Source organism: Musca autumnalis, unplaced genomic scaffold, assembly GCF_047663935.1.
Source record: "Musca autumnalis isolate F117 unplaced genomic scaffold, ASM4766393v1 scaffold_5, whole genome shotgun sequence".
NCBI lineage: Eukaryota > Metazoa > Arthropoda > Insecta > Diptera > Muscidae > Musca > Musca autumnalis.
Window position 1 is genome coordinate 17859071 of NW_027412088.1, and position 21448 is coordinate 17880518.

The window sequence follows — 21448 nt, forward strand, 5'->3', positions numbered from 1 at the left end:
TAGACGGTCCTTAGGGTTGTTCACTGTAGAGTAGATGGTCCTTAGGGTCGTCCACTGTAGAGTAGATGGTTCCTAGGGTCGTCTACTGTAGTGTAGATGGCCCTTAGTGTCGTCTACTGTAGAGTAGATGGCCTTTAGGGTCGTCTACTGTAAAGCAGATGGCCCTTAGGGTCGTCTACTGTAGAGTACATGGCCTTTAGAGTAAATGGCCTGTAGAGTAGATGGCCCTTTGGGTGGTCTACTGTAGAGTAGATGGATATTAGGGTCGTCTACTGTAGAGAAAATGGCCCTTAGGGTCGTCTACTGTAGAGCAAATGGCCCTTAGAGTCGTCTACTGTAGAGTAGATGGCCCTTAGGGTCGTCTACTGTAGAGTAGATGGCCCTTAGGGTCGTCTGCTGTAGAGTAGATGGCCCTTAGGGTCGTCTACTGTAGAGTAGATGGCCCTTAGGGTCGTCTGCTGTAGAGTAGATGGCCCTTAGGGTCGTCTACTGTCGAGTAGCTGGCTATTAGGGTCTTCTACTGTCAAGTAGATGGACCTTAGGGTCGTCTACTGTCGAGTAGGTGGCCCTCAGGGTCGTCTACTGTAAAGTAGATGGTCCTTGGGGTCGTCTACTGTAGAATAGATGGTCCTTAGGGTCGTCTACTGTAGAATAGATGGTCATTAGGGCCGTCTACTGTAGAATAGATGGTCCTTAGGGTCGTCTACTGTAGAGTAGATGGCCCTTAGAGTCGTCTACTGTCGAGGATATGGCACTTAGGGTCGTCTACTGTCGAGTAGGTGGCCTCTAGGGTCGTCTACTGTAGAGTAGATGGCCCTTAGGATCGTCTACTGTAGAGTAGATGGCCTTTAGGGTCGTCTACTGTAGATTAGATGGCTCTTAGGGTCGTCTACTGTAGAATAGATGGTCCTTAGGGTCGTCTACTGTAGAATAGATGGCTCTTAGGGTCGTCTACTGTAGAATAGATGGTCCTTAGGGTCGTCTACTGTAGATTAGATGGCTCTTAGGGTCGTCTACTGTAGAATAGATGGTCCTTAGGGTCGTCTACTGTAGAATAGATGGCTCTTAGGGTCGTCTACTGTAGAATAGATGGTCCTTAGGGTCGTCTACTGTAGATTAGATGGCTCTTAGAGTCGTCTACTGTAGTGAAGATGGTCCTTACGTTCGTCTACTGTAGAGTAGATGGTGACTTTGTATTTTTATTTTTGTTTTTCAGACACATCCCACTGTGTGGCATATTTTCAATTGATGGCATAGAACATTTTACATGGGCCATACAAACACACATTAACACACACTATTGTAATTATTATGTGTGTGCATTAAGGAAGCCGTTCTTTGGCTCTTACTACTCTCCCTCTCTCCCTCACTCCTCATCATTTCTATCTATAGAAAACATAACTTGAGTGTGAATTATATTTTATGAATATGAATATATTTCAATTAAAAGTTTTTATACAAAAGTACATACATATGTATGTATGTAGATGTGTGTGTGCAGACGACACATATACGTATAATACATTTGGTCTGACATATATTTGCATAATATACAACAACAACTGCAAATACACACACAATAATAATAATAACGATGCATATAAGCGTCATATAGCCTATAGAGAAACGCTTAATTCGAAAAAGCAAAAGAATTTCACTTTATATGATGTATGTATGGATGTAGTTGTTTAAGTTCATTATTAAGTGTGTTGGTTTTAATATGTGTGTTATGTAGAACATGCATACATATGTAGATACACATGTAAATATAAGTTTAAATATTATTTAAATAAGAATAAATGAGAAATGTTAACACTGAACTTTCAATTAATTAAGTGACATTCCTCCTCTCAAGTATCATTCTTGTCATTAAGAAGAAGCATTCTTAAGTGACATTGAAGCATTTGCATACACACATACGCACATATTCTTCTCTTTCTCCATCCATCATTCACTCACTCTGCAGTGTATTCATTTCAAATTGAATTCAACCAAATTTAAATTGAAATAATTTGCACAATTAAAGAGACATGGCTAAATTATAAACAGAACAGAGAACACAGTGAAGCGGAGTTATAAGGAAGGAGTTCGTTGCCCGAGAAACGTTTAATATAGTAATTAAACTCTTTCTATTGTTATGTATAAAAAGATACTTAAATATAGGTATAAAATCTTTTTAAAAATATGCCATGTTCCACTCTACATACAAATACAAACACACACACACGTATATATTTCTCCTTTATACTTACACAGCTGTATGCACACCCGGTGGAAGACCCGATGGATCCACTTTAACTGCTAATGAACGTGTTGAATAACAAAGATCCAGGAATTGTCCGCATTGCACAAACGGCTGAGAGGAAATCAAATTTAAGCGAACATTAAAATTGAATTTATCCTTTGGCGCTGAAAAGAAACGAAACGAAACAAATGAAAAGTGAGAATTGCAGATATGGAGCAGGACAAACAAATGGGAGAGTATTGATATAACTGAAAACCAAACCATCAATGGACGGACACACAAGTAATGTAATGCAATCAATGGACTGTAAAGTGATGGGGCAATCGATTATTTTAATCTTGCGATTGATGGTTCGAATGAATGGTTCAAAATGGAAAAACTGAAGCAGCACATATTTTTTTTTTCAAAGATATCGTAAAAGTTAAAAATTCTAGAAAATCATATTGCCTATTGAAAATAACAGCAAACCCGCACTTAGAGTCATCTACTGTAGAGAGCATAGCTTTAGGGTCGTCTACTGTAGGGTAGATGGTCCTTAGGCTAACCCACGGTACAGTAGATGGCCCTTAAGGTCGTCTACTGTAGACTGGATGGCCCATAGGGTCGTCTACTGTCGAGTAGATGGCCCTTAGGGTCGTCTACTGTAGAGTAGATGGTATATTAAGTCGTCTACTGTCGAGTAGATGGTATATTGGGTCTCTACTGTAGAGAAGATGGCCATTAGGGTGGTCTACTGTAGAGTAGATGGTATATTAAGTCGTCTACTGTCGAGTAAATGGTATATTAAGTCGTCTACTGTCGAGTAGATGGTATATTGGGTCGTCTACTGTCGAGTAGATGGTACATTGGGTCGTCTACTGTGGAGTAGATGGCCCTTAGGGTCGTCTACTGTAGAGTAGATGGCCCTTAGGGTCGTCTACTGTAGAGTAGATGGCCCTTAGGGTCGTCTACTGTAGATTAGATGGCCCTTAGGGTCTTCTACTGTAGAGTATGTGGTCCTCAGGGTCTTCTACTGTAGAGTATGTGGTCCTTAGGGTCGTCTACTATAGAGTAGATGTCCCTAAGGGTCGTCTACTGTAGAGTAGATGGCCCTTAGCGTCGTCTACTGTAGATTATGTGGTCCTTACGGTCGTCTACTGTAGATTATGTGGTCCTTACGGTCGTCTACTGTAGAGTAGATGGTCCTTAGGGTTGTCTACTTTCGAGTAGATGGCCCTTAGGGTCGTCTACTGTAGAGTAGATGGCCCTTAGGGTCGTCTACTGTAGAGTAAATTAGAGTAGATGTTCCTTAGGATCGTCTAATGTAGAGTATATGGCTCTTAGGGTCGTCTACTGTCGACTAGATGACCCTTAGGGTCGTATACTGTAGAGCAGATGGCATTTATGGTCGTCTACTGTAGAGTAGATGGCCCTTAGGGTCGTCTACTGTAGAGTAGATGGCCCTTAGGGTCGTCTAGTAGATGACTTAGGGTCGTAGAGTAGATGACCGTTAGGGTCGTCTACTGTAGAGTAGATGACCCTTAGGGTCGTCTACTGTAGAGTAGATGGCCCTTAGGGTCGTCTACTGCAGAGTAGATGACCCTTAGGGTCGTCTACTGTCGACTAGATGACCCTTAGGGTCGTATACTGTAGAGCAGATGGCCTTTATGGTCGTCTACTGTAGAGTAGATGGCCCTTAGGGTCGTCTAGTAGATGACTTAGGGTCGTAGAGTAGATGACCGTTAGGGTCGTCTACTGTAGAGTAGATGACCCTTAGGGTCGTCTACTGTAGAGTAGATGGCCCTTAGGGTCGTCTAATGTAGAGTATATGGCTCTTAGGGTCGTCTACTGTCGACTAGATGACCCTTAGGGTCGTATACTGTAGAGCAGATGGCCTTTATGGTCGTCTACTGTAGAGTAGATGGCCCTTAGGGTCGTCTACTGTAGAGTAGATGGCCCTTAGGGTCGTCTACTGTAGAGTATGTGGCCCTAAGCGTCGTCTACTGTAGATTATGTGGTCCTTACGGTCGTCTACTGTAGAGTAGATGGCACTTAGGGTCGTATGCTGTCGAGTAGCTGGCTCTTAGTGTCGTCTACTGTTAAGTAGATGGTCCTTAGGGTCGTCTGCTGTCGAGTAGATGACTCTTAGGGTCGTATACCGTCGAGTAGATGGCCCTTAGGGTCGTATGCTGTCGAGTAGATGACCCTTAGGGTCGTATACCGTCGAGTAGATGGCCCGTCTACTGTCCAGTAGATGGCCCTTAGGTCATCTACTGTCGAGTAGATGGCCCTTAGAATCGTCTACTGTCGAGTAGCTGGCCCTTAGGGTCGTCTACTGTCGAGTAGATGGCCCTTAGGGTCGTCTACTGTAGGGTATATGGCTCAAGCAGATGACCCTTAGGGTCGTCTACTTTCAACTAGATGGCCCTTAGGGTCGCCTACTGTAGAGTAGATGGCCCTAAGGCCCATCTACTTTACAGTAGACGACCCTAAGGGCCATCTGCTCTACAGTAGACGACCCTAAGGCCATCTACTCTACAGTAGACGACCCTAAGGGCCATCTACTCTACAGTAGACAACCCTAAGGGCCATCTACTCGACAGTAGACGACCCTAAGCGCCATCTACTCGACAGTAGACGACCCAAAGGGCCATCTACTCGACAGTAGACGACCCTAAGGGCCATCTACACGACAGTAGACGACCCAAAGGGCCATCTGCTCGATAGTAGACGACCCTAAGGGCCATCTACTCGACAGTAGACGACCCTAAGGGCCATCTACTCGACAGCATACGACCCTAAGGGCCATCTACTCGACAGCATACGACCCTAAGTGCCATCTACTCTACAGTAGACAACCGTAAGTGCCATCTACTCGACAGTAGATGATCCTAAGGACCATCTACTCGACAGTAGATGATCCTAAGGACCATCTACTCGACAGTAGATGAACCTAAGGGCCATCTACTCGACACTAGACGACCCTAAGGGGCATCTACTCGACAGTAGACGACCCTAAGTGCCATCTACTGTACAGTAGACGACCCTAAGTGTCATCTACTGTACAGTAGACGACCCTAAGTGTCATCTACTGTACAGTAGACGACCCTAAGTGCCATCTACTGTACAGTAGACGACCCTAAGTGCCATCTACTGTACAGTAGACGACCCTAAGTGCCATCTACTGTAGAGTAGACGACCCTAAGGGCCATCTACTCTACAGTAGACGACCCTAAGGGCCATCTGCTCTACAGTAGACGACCCTAAGGACCATCTACTCTACAGTAGACGACCCTAAGGGCCATCTGCTCTACAGTAGACGACCCTAAGGCCATCTACTCTACAGTAGACGACCCTAGGGGCCATCTACTCTACAGTAGACAACCCTAAAGGCCATCTACTCTACAGTAGACGACCCTAAGGGCCATCTGCTCTATAGTAGACGACCCTACGTGCCATCTATTCTACAGTAGACGACCATAAGGACCATCTACCTGCAGTAGACGACCCTACGGTCCATCTATTACACAGTAGACGATCCTAAGGTCCATCTACTCTACAGTAGACGACCCTAAAGGCCATCTACCCTACAGCAGACGACCCTAATGTCCATCTACTCTACAGTAGACGAGCCTAAGCGCCATCTGCTCCACAGTAGACGACCCTAAGGATCATCTACTCTACAGTAGACGACCCCAAAGGCCATCTACCCTACAGCAGACGACCCTAATGTCCATCTACTCTACAGTAGACGACCCTAAGCGCCATCTGCTCCACAGTAGACGACCCTAAGGACCATCTACTCTACAGTAGACGACCCTAAAGGCCATCTACCCTACAGCAGACGACCCTAAGGTCCATCTACTCCACAGTAGACGACCCTAAGGTTCATCTACTCTACAGTAGACGACCCTAAAGGCCATATACTCCACAGTAGACGACCATAAGGTCCATCTAGTCTACAGTAGTTGATCCTAAAGTCTACAGTAGTATAGTAGTAGATGGCCCTTAGGGTCGTCTACTGTATAGATGGCCCTACTACTACTGGCGAGTAGCTGGCTCTTAGTGTCGTCTACTGTTAAGTAGATGGTCCTTAGGGTCGTCTGCTGTCGAGTAGATGACTCTTAGGGTCGTATACCGTCGAGTAGATGGGCCTTAGGGTCGTATGCTGTCGAGTAGATGACCCTTAGGGTCGTATACCGTCGAGTAGATGACCCTTAGGTTCGTCTCCTGTATAGTAGAATCTAAAGGAACAAGTCACAAACGTTTTGCGCGTGGATAAAGAAACTAAGAAGAAATTACTATCGGCTAACTAAGATGTGGGAGATTGCGAGGTTAAAGCAGAAGACAAGGGCCATATACTCTACAGTAGACGACCCTAAGGGCCTTATACTCTACAGTAGACGACCCTAAGGGCCATATACTCTACAGTAGACGACCCTAAAGGCCATATTCTCTACAGTAGACGACCCTAAGGGCCATCTACTCTACAGTAGACGACCCTAAAGGAGCACAAAAACGAACATTCAAACATTGAAATACAGTTGCAAAGCTGTTTAAAGTACATATGATGGGATCTATCTTTCTCTTATTTTTAATCCATAGACCCTACAGCCCTATGAATTTTTTGCAGGAGCCTTACATGACTATGTGGCGGGTCATCCAAGATATATGAAAATCAATTAACTAACTTGTTCGCTAACTCCCTGCTAAATGTGCTCCCTTCCTACATCTTTCCTGTACTTTTCTCTTCCTCTCACCCTTTCATCTTTCAACATTTTTTTTTTAAATATTTGTATAAATAAATATTTCCAATTCTGAATTATTGACCAAAGATTTCACTGATTATATTCTAACAGATACAATAAGCTTTTTAAACCCCCTCCTCTTTCATCTAATGCTGATTATAAATTGAGCATTATCCTTTGTTCCGCAATACTATTGTTGCTTTGTTGGCTGGCTACGAATTGTTAGTTTCTAATAAATTTGTCTTTCATTATCACAGATTTGAATGTCGTTCAAAGAAGAAGAAGATGAAGCTGTTATTCATTAAAGTAACAAACCATTTGACAGAGACAAAAGGTCAAATTGCTTGAACGACTGACTGGTTGGTTGTTCGGTTTGCTGGTTGGTTGAGATTGTAATCATAATTCGCAATGGACAAATCATTTAACAATTGATTAATGAAACAAGGTCACAAACAGACATAAAGGACAATGAAAGGATAGATCAATGGTGGGTTATCAATTATTTTGTTTGCGTGAAAAGAAACCACAACTACAATGACAAACATTGATTGCCACACAAACACACAAACCATAATTGCGAAAATCAACATATCCATTGGCGTGATTGGCATAATTCATTTATGACAGAAAAAAAAACACAGAGAAATGTTAAAAATATTATCAGATTTAAAGAGATTTCCTCTTTTATGTTCTGTTACACACAATTACAATAACACCAACTAACGAAAAGTTACATTGTTCAGAGATTACATTTTAATTAAATAATTAACACAATTGTTATTTTTAAAAGTATGAATCTCAACAACAGCAACAACAAGAATGGCAGGAAGGACATTACAATTCAAACGACGACCAACGAACCATTTATTCAATCATTGTAAATGTGAAAAACATGGATGTAAAACACACTCACACACACACCAAAACATTCAAAGGACTTTTTAGTTTTGCTAGCAACATTGCCCCAAACTTTCTGCACCTGCTGCTGTCAAGACTTGTCATCGTCACCCAATCACTGGACATAGTTATTGTCGCTGTTTAACAAGGCCTCTCCACTCTGCTCGTTTAATGATAATGTTAATTAATTTAAAATATTAATTAAATGTGGCATAAAGTGGCTTTTACAGAATCTCCACATTTTATTGGCTTCCACCATGGGGCATCGTAGCCTGCTTTATGTTGGTGGTTGGAGTGGTGTAGAAACCCATTAAGTGCATAATGCGCGAATATATGTGAATTTCAACAAGATTTGAGATTTTCGAATAAAAATGACATTAAAATGTAATTAACTGTAATAAATGATTGAATTTTTAATGATGTACGCACGAACGCGGGCTTGCATTCACGCGTGCAATGTTTGAGGGCCAAACTCCAGAAACGATTTCATTTGGAAATGATTATAATTTCTATACATTTACGGTGAATTTGTAAAATAAACAAAAAAATATTAGGGTGAATCGATTTTGCGAAGACCATAAATAAATGATATATAACAGCACAATTTCTTTCAGAATGGGTCAATAGAAGCACCCTTTCTTTCAGAAAGGGTCGATAGAAGCATCCTTTCTTTGAGAAAGGGTCTATTGAAGCACCCGTTCTCTCAGATAGGGTCTATAAAAGTAACCTTTCCTTAAGAAAGGGTCTATAGAAGCACCCTTTTCTTCAGAAAGGGTCTATAGAAGCACCCTTTTCTTCAGAAAGGGTCTATAGAAGCACCCTTTTCTTCAGAAAGGGTCTATAGAAGCACCCTTTTCTTCAGAAAGGGTCTATAGAAGCACCCTTTATTTCAGCAAATATCTATAGAAGCACCCTTTTCTTCAGAAAGGGTCCATAGAAGCACCCCTCTCTTCAGAAAAGGTCAATAGAAGCACTCTTTTCCTCAGAAAGGGTCTATAGAAGCACCCTTTTCTTCAGAAAAGGTCTACAGAAGCACCCTTTTCTTCAGAAAGGGTCTATAGAAGCACCCTTTATTTCAGCAAATATCTATAGAAGCACTCTTTTCTTCAGAAAGGGTCTATTGAAGCACCCTTTTCTTCCGAAAGGGTCTATAGAAGCACCCTTTTCTTCAGAAAGGGTCTATAGAAGCACCCTTTATTTCATAAAGGGTCTATAGAAGCACCCTTTATTTCAGAAAGGGTCTATAGAAGCACCCTTTTCTTCAGAAAGGGTCTATAGAAGCACCCTTTATTTCATAAAGGGTCTATAGAAGCACCCTTTATTTCAGAAAGGGTCTATAGAAGCACCCTTTATTTCAGAAAGTATTTATAGAAGCACACTTTCTTTCAGAAAGGGTGTATAGAAGCACCCTTACTTTCAGAAAGGGTCTATAGAAGCCCCCTTTATCTCAGAAAGGGTCTATAGAAACACTCTTTATTTCAAAAAGGGTCTATAGAAGCAGCCTTTATTTCAAAAAGGGTCTATAGAAGCAGCCTTTATTTCAAAAAGGGTCTATAGAAGCAGCCTTTATTTCAGAAAGGGTCTATAGAAGCATCTTTCTTTCAGAAAATATCTATAGAAGCACCCTTTCTTTCAGAATATATCTATAGAAGCACCCTTTCTTTCAGAAAATATCTATAGAAGCACCCTTTCTTTCAGAATATATCTATAGAAGCACCCTTTCTTTCAGAAAATATCTATAGAAGCACCCTTTCTTTCAGAAAATATCTATAGAAGCACCGTTTTCTTCAGAAAGAGTCCAGAGAAGCACCCTTTTCTTCAGAAAGAGTCCAGAGAAGCACCCCTTTCTTCAGAAAAGGTCTATAGAAGCACCCTTTTCCTCAGAAAGGGTTTATAGAAGCACCCTTTTCTTCAGAAAAGGTCTATAGAAGCACCCTTTTCTTCAGAAAGGGTCTATAGAAGCACCCTTTTCTTCAGAAAGGGTATATAGAAGCACCCTTTATTTCAGAAAGGGTCTATAGAAGCACCCTTTATTTCAGAAAGGGTGTATAGAAGCACCCTCTCTTTCAGAAAGGGTGTATAGAAGCACCCTCTCTTTCAGAAAGGGTGTATAGAAGCACCCTCTCTTTCAGAAAGGGTGTATAGAAGCACCCTCTCTTTCAGAAAGGGTGTATAGAAGCACCCTCTCTTTCAGAAAGGATTTATAGAAGCACCCTTTCTTTCAGAAAGGGTCTATAGACGCACCCTTTCTTTCAGAAATGATCTATAGAAGCACCCTTTTTCAGAAAGGGTCCATAGAAGCACCCTTTCTTTTAGAAAGGGTCTATAGAAGCACCCTTTTCTTCAGAAAAGGTCTATAGAAACACTCTTTTCCTCAGAAAGTGTTTATAGAAGCACCCTTTTCTTCAAAAAAGGTCTATAGAAGCACCCTTTTCTTCAGAAGCACCCTTTTCTTCAGAAAGGGTCTATAAAAGCACCCTTTTCTTCAGAAAGGGTCTATAGAAGCACCCTTTTCTTCAGAAAGGGTCTATAGAAGCACCCTATATTTCAGAAAGGGTATATAGAAGCACCATTTATTTCAGAAAGGGTGTATAGAAGCACCCTTTTCTTCAGAAAAGGTCTATAAAAGCACCCTTTTCTTCAGAAAGGGTCTATAGAAGCACCCTATATTTCAGAAAGGGTATATAGAAGCACCATTTATTTCAGAAAGGGTGTATAGAAGCACCCTTTTCTTCAGAAAAGGTCTATAAAAGCACCCTTTTCTTCAGAAAGGGTCTATAGAAGCACCCTTTATTTCAGAAAGGGTGTATAGAAGCACCCTTTTCTTCAGAAAAGGTCTATAAAAGCACCCTTTTCTTCAGAAAGGGTCTATAGAAGCACCCTTTATTTCAGAAAGGGTATATAGAAGCACCCTTTATTTCAGAGAGGGTATATAGAAGCACCCTTTATTTCAGAAAGGGTATATAGAAGCACCCTTTCCTTCAGAAAGCTTGTATAGAAGCACCCCTACTTTCAGAAAGGATCTATAGAAGCACCCTTTCTTTCAGAAAGGGTCTATAGACGCACCCTTTTTTCAGAAAGGGTCTATAGACGCACCCTTTTTTCAGAAAGGGTCCATAGAAGCACCCTTTCTTTTAGAAACAGTCTATAAAAGCACCCTTTCTTTTAGAAAGGGTCTATAGAAGCACCCTTTCTTTTAGAAAGGGTTTATGGAAGCACCCTTTCTTTTAGAAAGGGTCTATAGAAGCACCCTTTCTTTTAGAAAGGGTCTATAGGAACACACTTTCTTTTGGAAAGGGTATATAGAAGCACTCTTTCTTTTAGAAAGGGTCTATAGAAGCACCCTTTCATTAAGAAAGGGTCTATAGAAGCACCCTTTCTTTTAGAAAGGGTTTATTGAAGCACCCTTTCTTTTAGAAAGGGTTTATTGAAGCACCCTATCTTTAGAAAGGGTCTTTCCTTCAGGGAGGGTCTATAGAAGCATCCTTTCCTTCAGGAAGGGTCTATAGAAGCACCCTTTCCTTCAGGAAGGATCTATAGAAGCACCCTTTCCTTCAGGAAGGATCTATAGAAGCACCCTTTTCTTCAGGAAGGGTCTATAGAAGCACCCTTTCCTTCAGGAAGGGTCTATAGAAGCACCCTTTCCTTCAGGAAGGATCTATAGAAGCACCCTTTTCTTCAGGAAGGGTCTATAGAAGCACCCTTTCCTTCAGGAAGGGTCTATAGAAGCACCCTTTCCTTCAGGAAGGGTCTATAGAAGCACCCTTTCCTTCAGGAAGGGTCTATAGAAGCACCCTTTCCTTCAGGAAGGGTCTATAGAAGCACCCTTTCTTAAGAAAAGGTTCTATAGAAGCACCCTTTCTGAAGAAAAGGTTCTATAGAAGCACCCTTTCTTAAGAAAAGGTTCTATAGAAGCACCCTTTCTGAAGAAAAGGTTCTATAGAAGCATCCTTTCTGAAGAAAAGGTTCTATAGAAGCACCCTTTCTGAAGAAAAGGTTCTATAGAAGCACCCTTTCTGAAGAAAAGGTTCTATAGAAGCACCCTTTCTGAAGAAAAGGTTCTATAGAAGCACCCTTTCTGAAGAAAAGGTTCTATAGAAGCACCCTTTCTGAAGAAAAGGTTCTATAGAAGCACCCTTTCTGAAGAAAAGGTTCTATAGAAGCATCCTTTCTGAAGAAAAGGTTCTATAGAAGCACCCTTTCTGAAGAAAAGGTTCTATAGAAGCACCCTTTCTGAAGAAAAGGTTCTATAGAAGCACCCTTTCTGAATAAAAGGTTCTATAGAAGCACCCTTTCTGAATAAAAGGTTCTATAGAAGCACCCTTTCTGAATAAAAGGTTCTATAGAAGCACCCTTTCTGAATAAAAGGTTCTATAGAAGCACCCTTTCTGAATAAAAGGTTCTATAGAAGCACCCTTTCTGAATAAAAGGTTCTATAGAAGCACCCTTTCTGAATAAAAGGTTCTATAGAAGCACCCTTTCTGAATAAAAGGTTCTATAGAAGCACCCTTTCTGAATAAAAGGTTCTATAGAAGCACCCTTTCTGAATAAAAGGTTCTATAGAAGCACCTTTCTGAATAAAAGGTTCTATAGAAGCACCCTTTCTGAATAAAAGGTTCTATAGAAACACCCTTTCTGAATAAAAGGTTCTATAGAAGCACCCTTTCTGAATAAAAGGTTCTATAGAAGCACCTTTCTGAATAAAAGGTTCTATAGAAGCACCCTTTCTGAATAAAAGGTTCTATAGAAACACCCTTTCTGAATAAAAGGTTCTATAGAAGCACCCTTTCTGAAGGAAAGGTTCAATAGAAGCACCCTTTCTGAAGAAAAGGTTCTATAGAAGCACCCTTTCTGAAGAAAAGGTTCTATAGAAGCACCCTTTCTGAAGGAAAGGTTCTTCTAATTTCATCAGTGGGCCATCGACATCAAGAGACGATGATTATTCCATTACGGCAACACCACGGCATGCTCTCGTGGTTGGGTGTTATTGTGAGAGTCATTGTAATTTGCTCAGACTTGTCTGGCGGCCTCTGCTTAAATTAACCGATTATGGAATTCTGCAGATTTTCCCCATATTTTACCTAGTTCTTAATTGTTTTCTTTACATACTTTCAGTCCGCCCTAAAGTATGCAACATAACATCAACATTGTCGTCATCGCACTAAGTGCATCATCAACAACATCACCGCCCCATCACCGTCATGCATCAAGTGGCTGGCTGGTTGGATGGCTGGCTATGTTGTTGGATGGATAACATAACGCATTAATAGCAAAATCTCATTGAGCCAGTTCATAAAAGAGCCAAGCAGGCAAACTGATGACGGCAACGTCAGGCGTCAATGATGACGTTGACTGACGATGTGGTTAATGAATGAAAGAATGAAGAACTAAGTGAATGACTATAGTGCAGCACACGCTGGATTACAGCCTGACTGACTGACTGCATGACTGGATCTCAATGAACATTCCATAACGCGCTTAAAATGCTTTTTTATTTATGAGCAAAATAAACAACAACGACAACAACATCAACATGAACTACTGCTAGCTATAACAATGATGTTGACGTTAACAATAAAACACTACATTATTCTTGTTCGGCTGCAACAACCAGAGCGCGAACCATCCAACCAACCATCCAACAATCCCAAAGTCCTGAACAACAAACAGTAATGGATTACTACAACTACTGGAACTACTACAAAGGCTTCCCTTAATTTAATATGCAAACAAGGCAAGATAAATTGCTGCTGCTGGCTTGTTCTGTAGAACACAACAACAACAAGTTATGGCTCGGATTTTTCTTTCTATTTTATTGCAAATTATTTTTGCAATAATTGTTGTTTTATTTGGAAAAATATGATTTCAGTTGTAACCACACCAACCACAAAGGAAAAATGAATGGTTAACCACAAAGTGCTGCTGCTGGCTGCAGCTGCTGCTCCTGCTTCTCCTGGAGCTTAAGATGATGATGTCGAGATTGCGGCACATAATATGATTAAGCATATGAAATGATTAAAGTAAAATTACAAACGATTTGTTTTATTAATTTTCAATTCAAAGGAAACGTAATCGTATGTTAAGAAGGTCTACACGGTGCTCTTGAACCAAATTTAAATGGAAGGTGCTTACACCTGGGAAGTTTTTGCGGATTCTTAAACTACAATGTTCATAGATGAGAAAAATCAAAAAACAAAAAAATCGCCGGAGCGCTTTTTAAATAAATCGCGATTCAAGTTGTCATTTTTAAGGGTTTTTTAGGTTTTCACGATTTTGCTTGGAAACCGCAAGTCCTATCGAAATGGGACTAAAGCAAATGTTGTAGCTATGAAAATTCTCTACAAGATTGACATTTGTGATATAGTCGTAGTTTTTGGCGTTATTGAGATATAGAAGTTCAAATTAGGAGAATGGATGGAATGTATCACCTCCTTATATTACAATATGATGACTGCAATGTCCCAACTTAAACTTATATATCTCAAAACGGTAAAAACTACGAAGATATCATAAAAGTCAGTCTTGTAGAGAATTTTCATAGCTACAACATTTTCTTTAGTCCCATTTTGATAGGACTTGCGGTTTCTAAGCAAAATCGTGAAAACCAAAAAAAAAAACCTTAAAAATGTCAACTTGAATCGAGATTTATTTAAAAAGCGCTCCGGCGATTTTTTTTTTCTTTTTTTATTTTTGCCTTATTAAGGCGAAGGCCATTTATAGTGATATTTAATTAATTCTCTTTCGAGTTGAGCTGTAAGGCCTTTAGAGATACATTGAAAAATTAGGAGTCTACCGAAGTCCCACGCATCCAACCATTACACTACGTTTCACGGGTGGTAAAGCCGATCTTCAGGTGTATTAGGATGTTGTTGTTGTGGCAGACGAAGGCAAAGCTTGGAAACTAGTATATATATCGCACTTCATTAGATAAATGTACATGCGATGGGCGTCGGGATAGTAACTCTCCCCTAGAAAAAACAGCCTACTATGAAAAAACGAAAGAAAAGAAAAACAAATCCCTCAAAAGTTGACGAACCCCGCAAACGTTTTAAGGACCATGATCTGCGAATCTGCACCTGGAATGTTCGCACTCCTTATAGAGAAGGTGCAATTTACGCATTGGCAGACGTACTTGAAAAGTACAAGGCCGATATTACTGCCATACAGGAAATACGATGGAATGGGAAAGGCGTCACAAAAACACCTGAAGGGGATGCACTATATAATAGCTGCCATGACGTAAAGCATGAGTTTGGTTGCGGATTCGTAGTTAGTCGGAGACTAAAACATCTGGTATCCAGCTTTACCCCAGTGAATGAAAGACTTGCTGCAATTCGAATAAAAGATAAATTATTCAACATCAGCTTTATTTGCGGTCATGCTCCCACTGAAGAAAAGGACGAACAGACCAAAGATATATTTTACGAGCGCTTAGAAGAAGCTTATGACCGTTGCTCTGCCCATAACATTAAAATTATTCTAGGCGATTTTAATGCCAAAATAGGAAACGAGAATATCTTTGGCCCAACAGTCGGGAAATTCAGTCTCAACATTGAAACATCTGACAATGGTATGAGGCTGATAGACTTTGCAGCTGCAAGAAACATGGTAGTTAGCAGTACCAGATTTAAGCATCTCGATATTCATAAGGGCACCTGGCTGTCGCCAGATCAAAGAGCCAGAAATCAAATTGATCACGTTGTGATAGATGGAAGACATGCATCAAGCGTGTTGGATGTGCGATCGTTCCGAGGAGCAAACATAGATTTGGACCGCTACCTTGTTGCAGCAAAGGTACGCACCCGCTTAAACGTAGCAAACAAAGTACGAACAGACACAACACAAAAGTTAGACATCAGTAAGCTGCAATCACAACAGATAGCCACAGCATATTCCACTCAACTGGCCCAACTGCTTAATCAAAGCACTCCTCGTCCCGATAACATATCAGGACAATGGCAAAGCATTGCCCACTCCATGCAAACAACCGCAAAATCAGTACTTGAATACCAGAAACCTCCACCAAGGAATCCATGGTATGACCGAGAGTGTCGTGCTGCTACCGAAGAGAAAAATGCGGCATATAGGGCTACTTTACAATCAGTAGCAACGCGTAGAGCACGAGAGAGGTATCGAGAGAAAGGGAGAGAGGAGAAACGTCTTTTCCGCAGGAAAAAGAGAGAGATGGAGAAGCGGGAGTGTGAACAAATCGAGACTTACAGGAGACAGAATGAAGTCCGAAAATTCTACCAAAGAGTGAAACATCAAACTGATGGCTTTGGAACTGGCACATCCTCCTGTAGAGACCAGCAAGGTAATCTGGTAACTGATGCAGATAGTGTGCTAAGGATATGGAAAGAGCATTTTTACAAACTGTTGGTATCCAATAGTAGCAAAGTCGACGAAGATACCACAGATCCAATTCCAGAAGATGGTATTGAATGTATACCACCCAGCCAAGATGGCCTACCAGCCGAGCTGTTTAAAACCGGAGGCGACACGCTGTTAAGGTGTATGCACCAGCTAGTTAGTTCCATCTGGTAGGAAGAACGCGTACCCGACGATTGGAACCTGAGCATCCTGTGTCCCGTACATAAGAAAGGAGATAAGACTTTATGCTCCAACTATAGGGGCATAAGTTTTCTCCCTATCGCCTACAATATAGTGTTAGGGATATTGGACGACTAAAGCCCATGGTCAACGAAATAATTGGACCATACCAATGCGGCTTTAGACCTGGCAAGTTCACCAGATATTTACCCTGCGCAAATCCTGGAGAAGACCCCAGAGATGCAGATCGACACCTACCACCTTTTTGTCGATTATAAAGCAGCCTTCGACAGCCCGCTACGTTCAAAGGTATTCCAAGCAATGTCTGAATTTGGTATCCCCGCAAAGCCCATTCGGCTTTGTAAAATGACTTTAACTGACACGAGATCCTCAGTTAAAATAGGAAAGAACCTCTCCGAAGAGTTTTGTACCAAAAGAGGTTGCAAGGAGACAGCCTTTCGTGTGATCTTTTCAACATCCTGCTAGAAAAGGTTATACGAGAGGCAAACGTCAAAAGAAGTGGCACAATCTACACCAATAGCCACATGTTACGTGCTTATGCTGATGATATGGACCTCATGGGACGATCCGTAAAAGATGTAACCGATACCTTTATGAAGGTCGAAGGAGAATCTGCTAAAGTGGGTCTGGCGGTAAACGGCGAGAAGACCAAGCTGATGGTGTCGACACGCAATGCGTCCATTGAGATCGGACCAACTGTTGAAGTTGATTCCTATAATTTTGAGGTAGTAAAAAACTTCGTATACTTTGGCACCGCGGTTAACACAACAAACGACATCAGTTGTGAAATAAAAAGAAGAATTGTATTGGCCAACAGATGCTACTATGGCTTAAGTAAGCACTTTAAAAACAAAGCTACAACTCGTTAAACAAAAATAACGCTTTGCAAAACACTGATACTACCCGTGCTGATGTATGGTTCCGAAGCCTGGATACTTGCGCAAGCAGATAAGGCAGTGCTTGGTGTGTTTGAGAGAAAAATTTTTCGAAAGATCTACGAACCTATTTGCGTTGACGGTGAATATCGACGTCGCATGAACCACGAGCTGTATCTGCTATACAACGACATCAATATAGTTAAACGTACCGAAATGCAGCGATTGCGTTGGCTAGGCCATATCATAAGAATGAGCGATGATGAACCCGCTAAAAAGGCGTATAAATTCGAGCCACATGGCTGTGCACGCAGAATTGGCAGGCCAAAGAATAGATGGCGCAAACAAGTGGATGAAAAGATGACAAGGCGCGGTATTCCAAAAAGGGAAACACTAAACAGAGAGAATTGGAGATCTTTTCTTAGTTCGGTCTATGGAACGAATGTTCTGTAATGGGCCAGCTAAGCCTTTACGCATGTGACAGGCGAAGTTTCGGAAGTTTCCAGGGTAAATTTTTAAACGTTTGTGGGCCTAATTATTCCACTGACAGTTCCAATCAACACATTCTAAATTTATTGCATGCGTTTTAGATGTTTGCTGTTATGTAAAGTTGGATATGGGTGTGTTTTTATCAGTTATTTTCTGTGTCCAGATTCAAAAATTCTGCAACCATTGCAGTGTGTCGTACGGTCCCAATTCAAAGGGCATTTGTTGGGTATCGTGTCATAAATTCGGAGCCAATACGAATTTAGGCGACTACATGATCCGGATTTTAATTGGGATAAAACCACTGGTGTTTGCCTTGGCAGCTGGCGTTCTTCTGCTGCGATGGAGGGTGGTCTCCGAGTACAACATTCACACTGTACCTTTGTACACCCTTCCTGTACAAGTCTGCTTGATAGGCTCATTGATCCAGAGGTTATCCATTGTACCTTGGGATCTCTCTTTAACCCATATCGTAACCCATTTTAAAGGTTTTTTTTTAGGGTAATTAGGATCCACTGATGTCAAAAATCAATTCAAAAAATTTTCCGATTTTTCGTTTTCCCGGAAAGTGGTGTTCGAAATTTCGAACACTGGCACTTAAGCTATATGTATAGAAGTAAAATAAAATTGATTTATTTGCCTTTTTATTGATTTATTTCACAATTTTTGTATGAAAAAATGGTTGAAGATTGGTATTGAGACTTCTTTGGACTTTTCCCCGAAATGTGTCAGCACTGGCCCACGTTTTGGATTGCAACTTCATGGGAGCTGGCGTTCTTCAACTTCAATGGGGGTATTTAAACCCAGGAGTTCCCTATTGCAAAGTTGGACTTCTCTCTCTCCCCAGATCATGAAGATCCCTCCTGTCATACCTGGATAGGGGTCTTATTCACCATACGGTGATTAGGGTGGCTCTCGCGAGCAATTCCTGCAACAGAAGCATGCCATTGTGCTGCTAAACCGCAAGAATCTTTGTCTCCTCATGTAGATGGTCCACTGAAGACATGAGGAGGCACACTGTTGCGGATCTCAGGGAGGCATTCTGACAGTTTTGAATATTTTTCAATTACGTTGCACTTATATTCGCGGACCTTAATTGCGGCGCATAGTTTACCACAAAACGGCCTATCGCGTTACATGTGCTAAACACGATTTCTTTATCTGCACCCAAGTGCTGCCGGCTAGGGATTTTTATCTACATCTGCATTCCCCCACGTCTTATTCAAGTTGAGTACTCGACTAATATATTCAACGCTGTTGTAGGTGCTATACTGCTTTCGAAGCCCGTGCTGATGATCGGCACCTGGGTTGTTGTTGTGGCAGTGTTTTTAAATATGTTTGTATATTCGTTCTTCTGCTTAATCTAACTCTGGTTCAATATCCAGTTCCAGGAATGTGGCTGCTTCGATGTACCCACAGATCCACTAGAGTAAGTTTAGTAGGTTTGGCGGGGCAGTTGAAAAGGTGCCGTGTGTTGTGCGGGCCAGTGCCGCATGCTGGGCAGATGTGTTGCAAAATGTCGTCGATCCTTGCCCTCTAGGAATTTAGACGGCTGGGATGGTGCACGGGCGTATTTGAGCCACAACTGATCTGGTTTTTCGTGGCAGCTGACACTCCCAGCTGCCATAGATGAGGGATATCTTCCGAGGATCGCATTCAAACGATAGTTATTTATGGCATCTGCGACTGCATCTTTGTGATTTCAAACCTGCTTCGTTGGACTTCTCTCTCTCCCCAGATCATGAAAATCCCTCCTGACGTGCCTGGGGTCCTATCCACCATATGGTGATTAGGATGACTCTCACGTTAACACCCGAGCAAGTACTGCAACTAAAGTATGCCATTATTTTGATTTACTGGAAGAACTATTGTCTCCTCTTGTACATACTCCACTGCGTTCAAACAGTTTTGAATATTATTCCATCGCTTTACACTTATATATATTGTGGTCGGAATTCTGCTACCATCGATCATGACCTTCCCAACTCTGTCGTCCACGTGATGAACAGAGTGGCCGTAGATTTAGTTGCGGATGTTTACATATTCCTCGCGTGGAAAAAAATGTGGTAAGATCAGTCAAAAAGAAGTTCAGCCTTTCACAAATGGCATCAGGGTAGATACCTGACGCCAATATCGCACAATCATCGGCATACGTTAAAATCTCAATGCCGTCTGGTGGGGCCGGAATACAGGAGAGATAGGGGTTAAACAGTTCCGGAGTAACCACTCTCCATGTTTCACTCTACGGGGCTTGGACTTAGTGTTCCTGAATTCCACGTACAAATGGCGTCCACACATATAACACTGTGCAACAAAATGGAGCTCAAAGTCTGGGGGGTGGAAAATTCCTTTTTGGGTTGAAAGCTCTTGGTGAGTATATACAGAACCCAGAAGGACAGATCCGCCGTGAGTCGAACTTTAGAGATATGGCGTGATGAATATTTTGCTGGATACTCTATAAGCCCTCAGATATTAGCGTTATATCTTTGTCCGCTGTTGTTTTAGCTTATTTTTGAGATCACATTTCTTCAGCCAAATTAAATGAGGATTATTTTCGTAGAGCATTTTGACCTTCTATCTTGCTTCCTTCAATGTCCTTTTCGTCCTTTATTTTAAGAGCGACTATAAAAGTACCACAAGATGACGTTTTTCAGCTTCGAAATGTTCTGCAAAAATGTCGGCCAGAAAATTTTAGGTACGGCTCTCATTCACAACAAATCGATTTTGTCGCGTTTTCGTGGTCGTTTTGTGCATTTACCCTGTTTTTGTTCAGAAAAAGACTATATTTTGTTTTTTGTATATTCGTTACAGAACATACAAAAACATAAAACACATTTTTTTTCTGAGCAAACAGGGGTAAATTTAAAAAATGGCTATGAAAACGCGACAAAATCGATTAGTTGTCAATGAGAGCCGTACCTAAAATTTTCTGAGCGACATTTTCGTAGAACATTTCGAAGCTAAAAAACGTCATCTTGTGGTACTTTTATAGTCGCTCTTAAAATAAAGGACGAAAAGGGAATTGAAGGAAGCGAGATAGAAGGTCAAAATGCTCTACGAAAATAATCCTCATTTGATTTGGCTGCAGAAATGTGATCTCAAAAATAAGCTAAAACAACAGCGGACAAAGATATAACGCTAATATCTGAGGTCTTATAGGGTCTCCAGCAAAATATTCATCACGCCATATCTCAAAAGTTCGACTCACGGCGGATCTGTCCTTCTGGGTTCTGTATATACTCACTAAGAGCTTTCATCCCCAAGAGGAATTTTCCACCCCCCAAAATTTCGGTTCACAGTGTAATTGATTATCCAACATTTCAAACGTGGCCGAAGGTTCGTCTGCTCGACGTCTTCAATAAGCGTGAAGTGTTTGACAGTATCAAAGGCTTTTGATAACACGTGTCATGGTTTATTAACCACATTTTGACACCACAACGTGATAGAAGACCAAAAATGAGAAGACACGTGTGTCGGCGTTTTCCTTATCACTTCAACTTTCGCGGTTATGGACCCACAGAGACCTGAGGCTTTGATGTCAAAAGGGATCATTTTGTCAGGCACATATCATCTAAACCGATTGAAATTTAGGATTACTCTTGGAGGAAAAGTTGTAGCTATCGTCCTAAACAATTATAATTGTGAAC

General features: G+C 41.3%; 1 protein-coding gene across 2 annotated transcripts in view; it reads right to left on the minus strand.

Moving 5' to 3' along the window:
- Positions 1–21448, minus strand: part of TppII (Tripeptidyl-peptidase II) — a 342814-nt gene that overhangs the window by 280802 nt on the left and 40564 nt on the right. For both annotated transcript variants that reach the window (XM_073991187.1, XM_073991188.1), the window contains exon 10: positions 2253–2409. In XM_073991187.1, coding sequence (XP_073847288.1) covers positions 2253–2409 — 157 coding nt within the window. The remainder of the gene's footprint in view (positions 1–2252; positions 2410–21448) is intronic.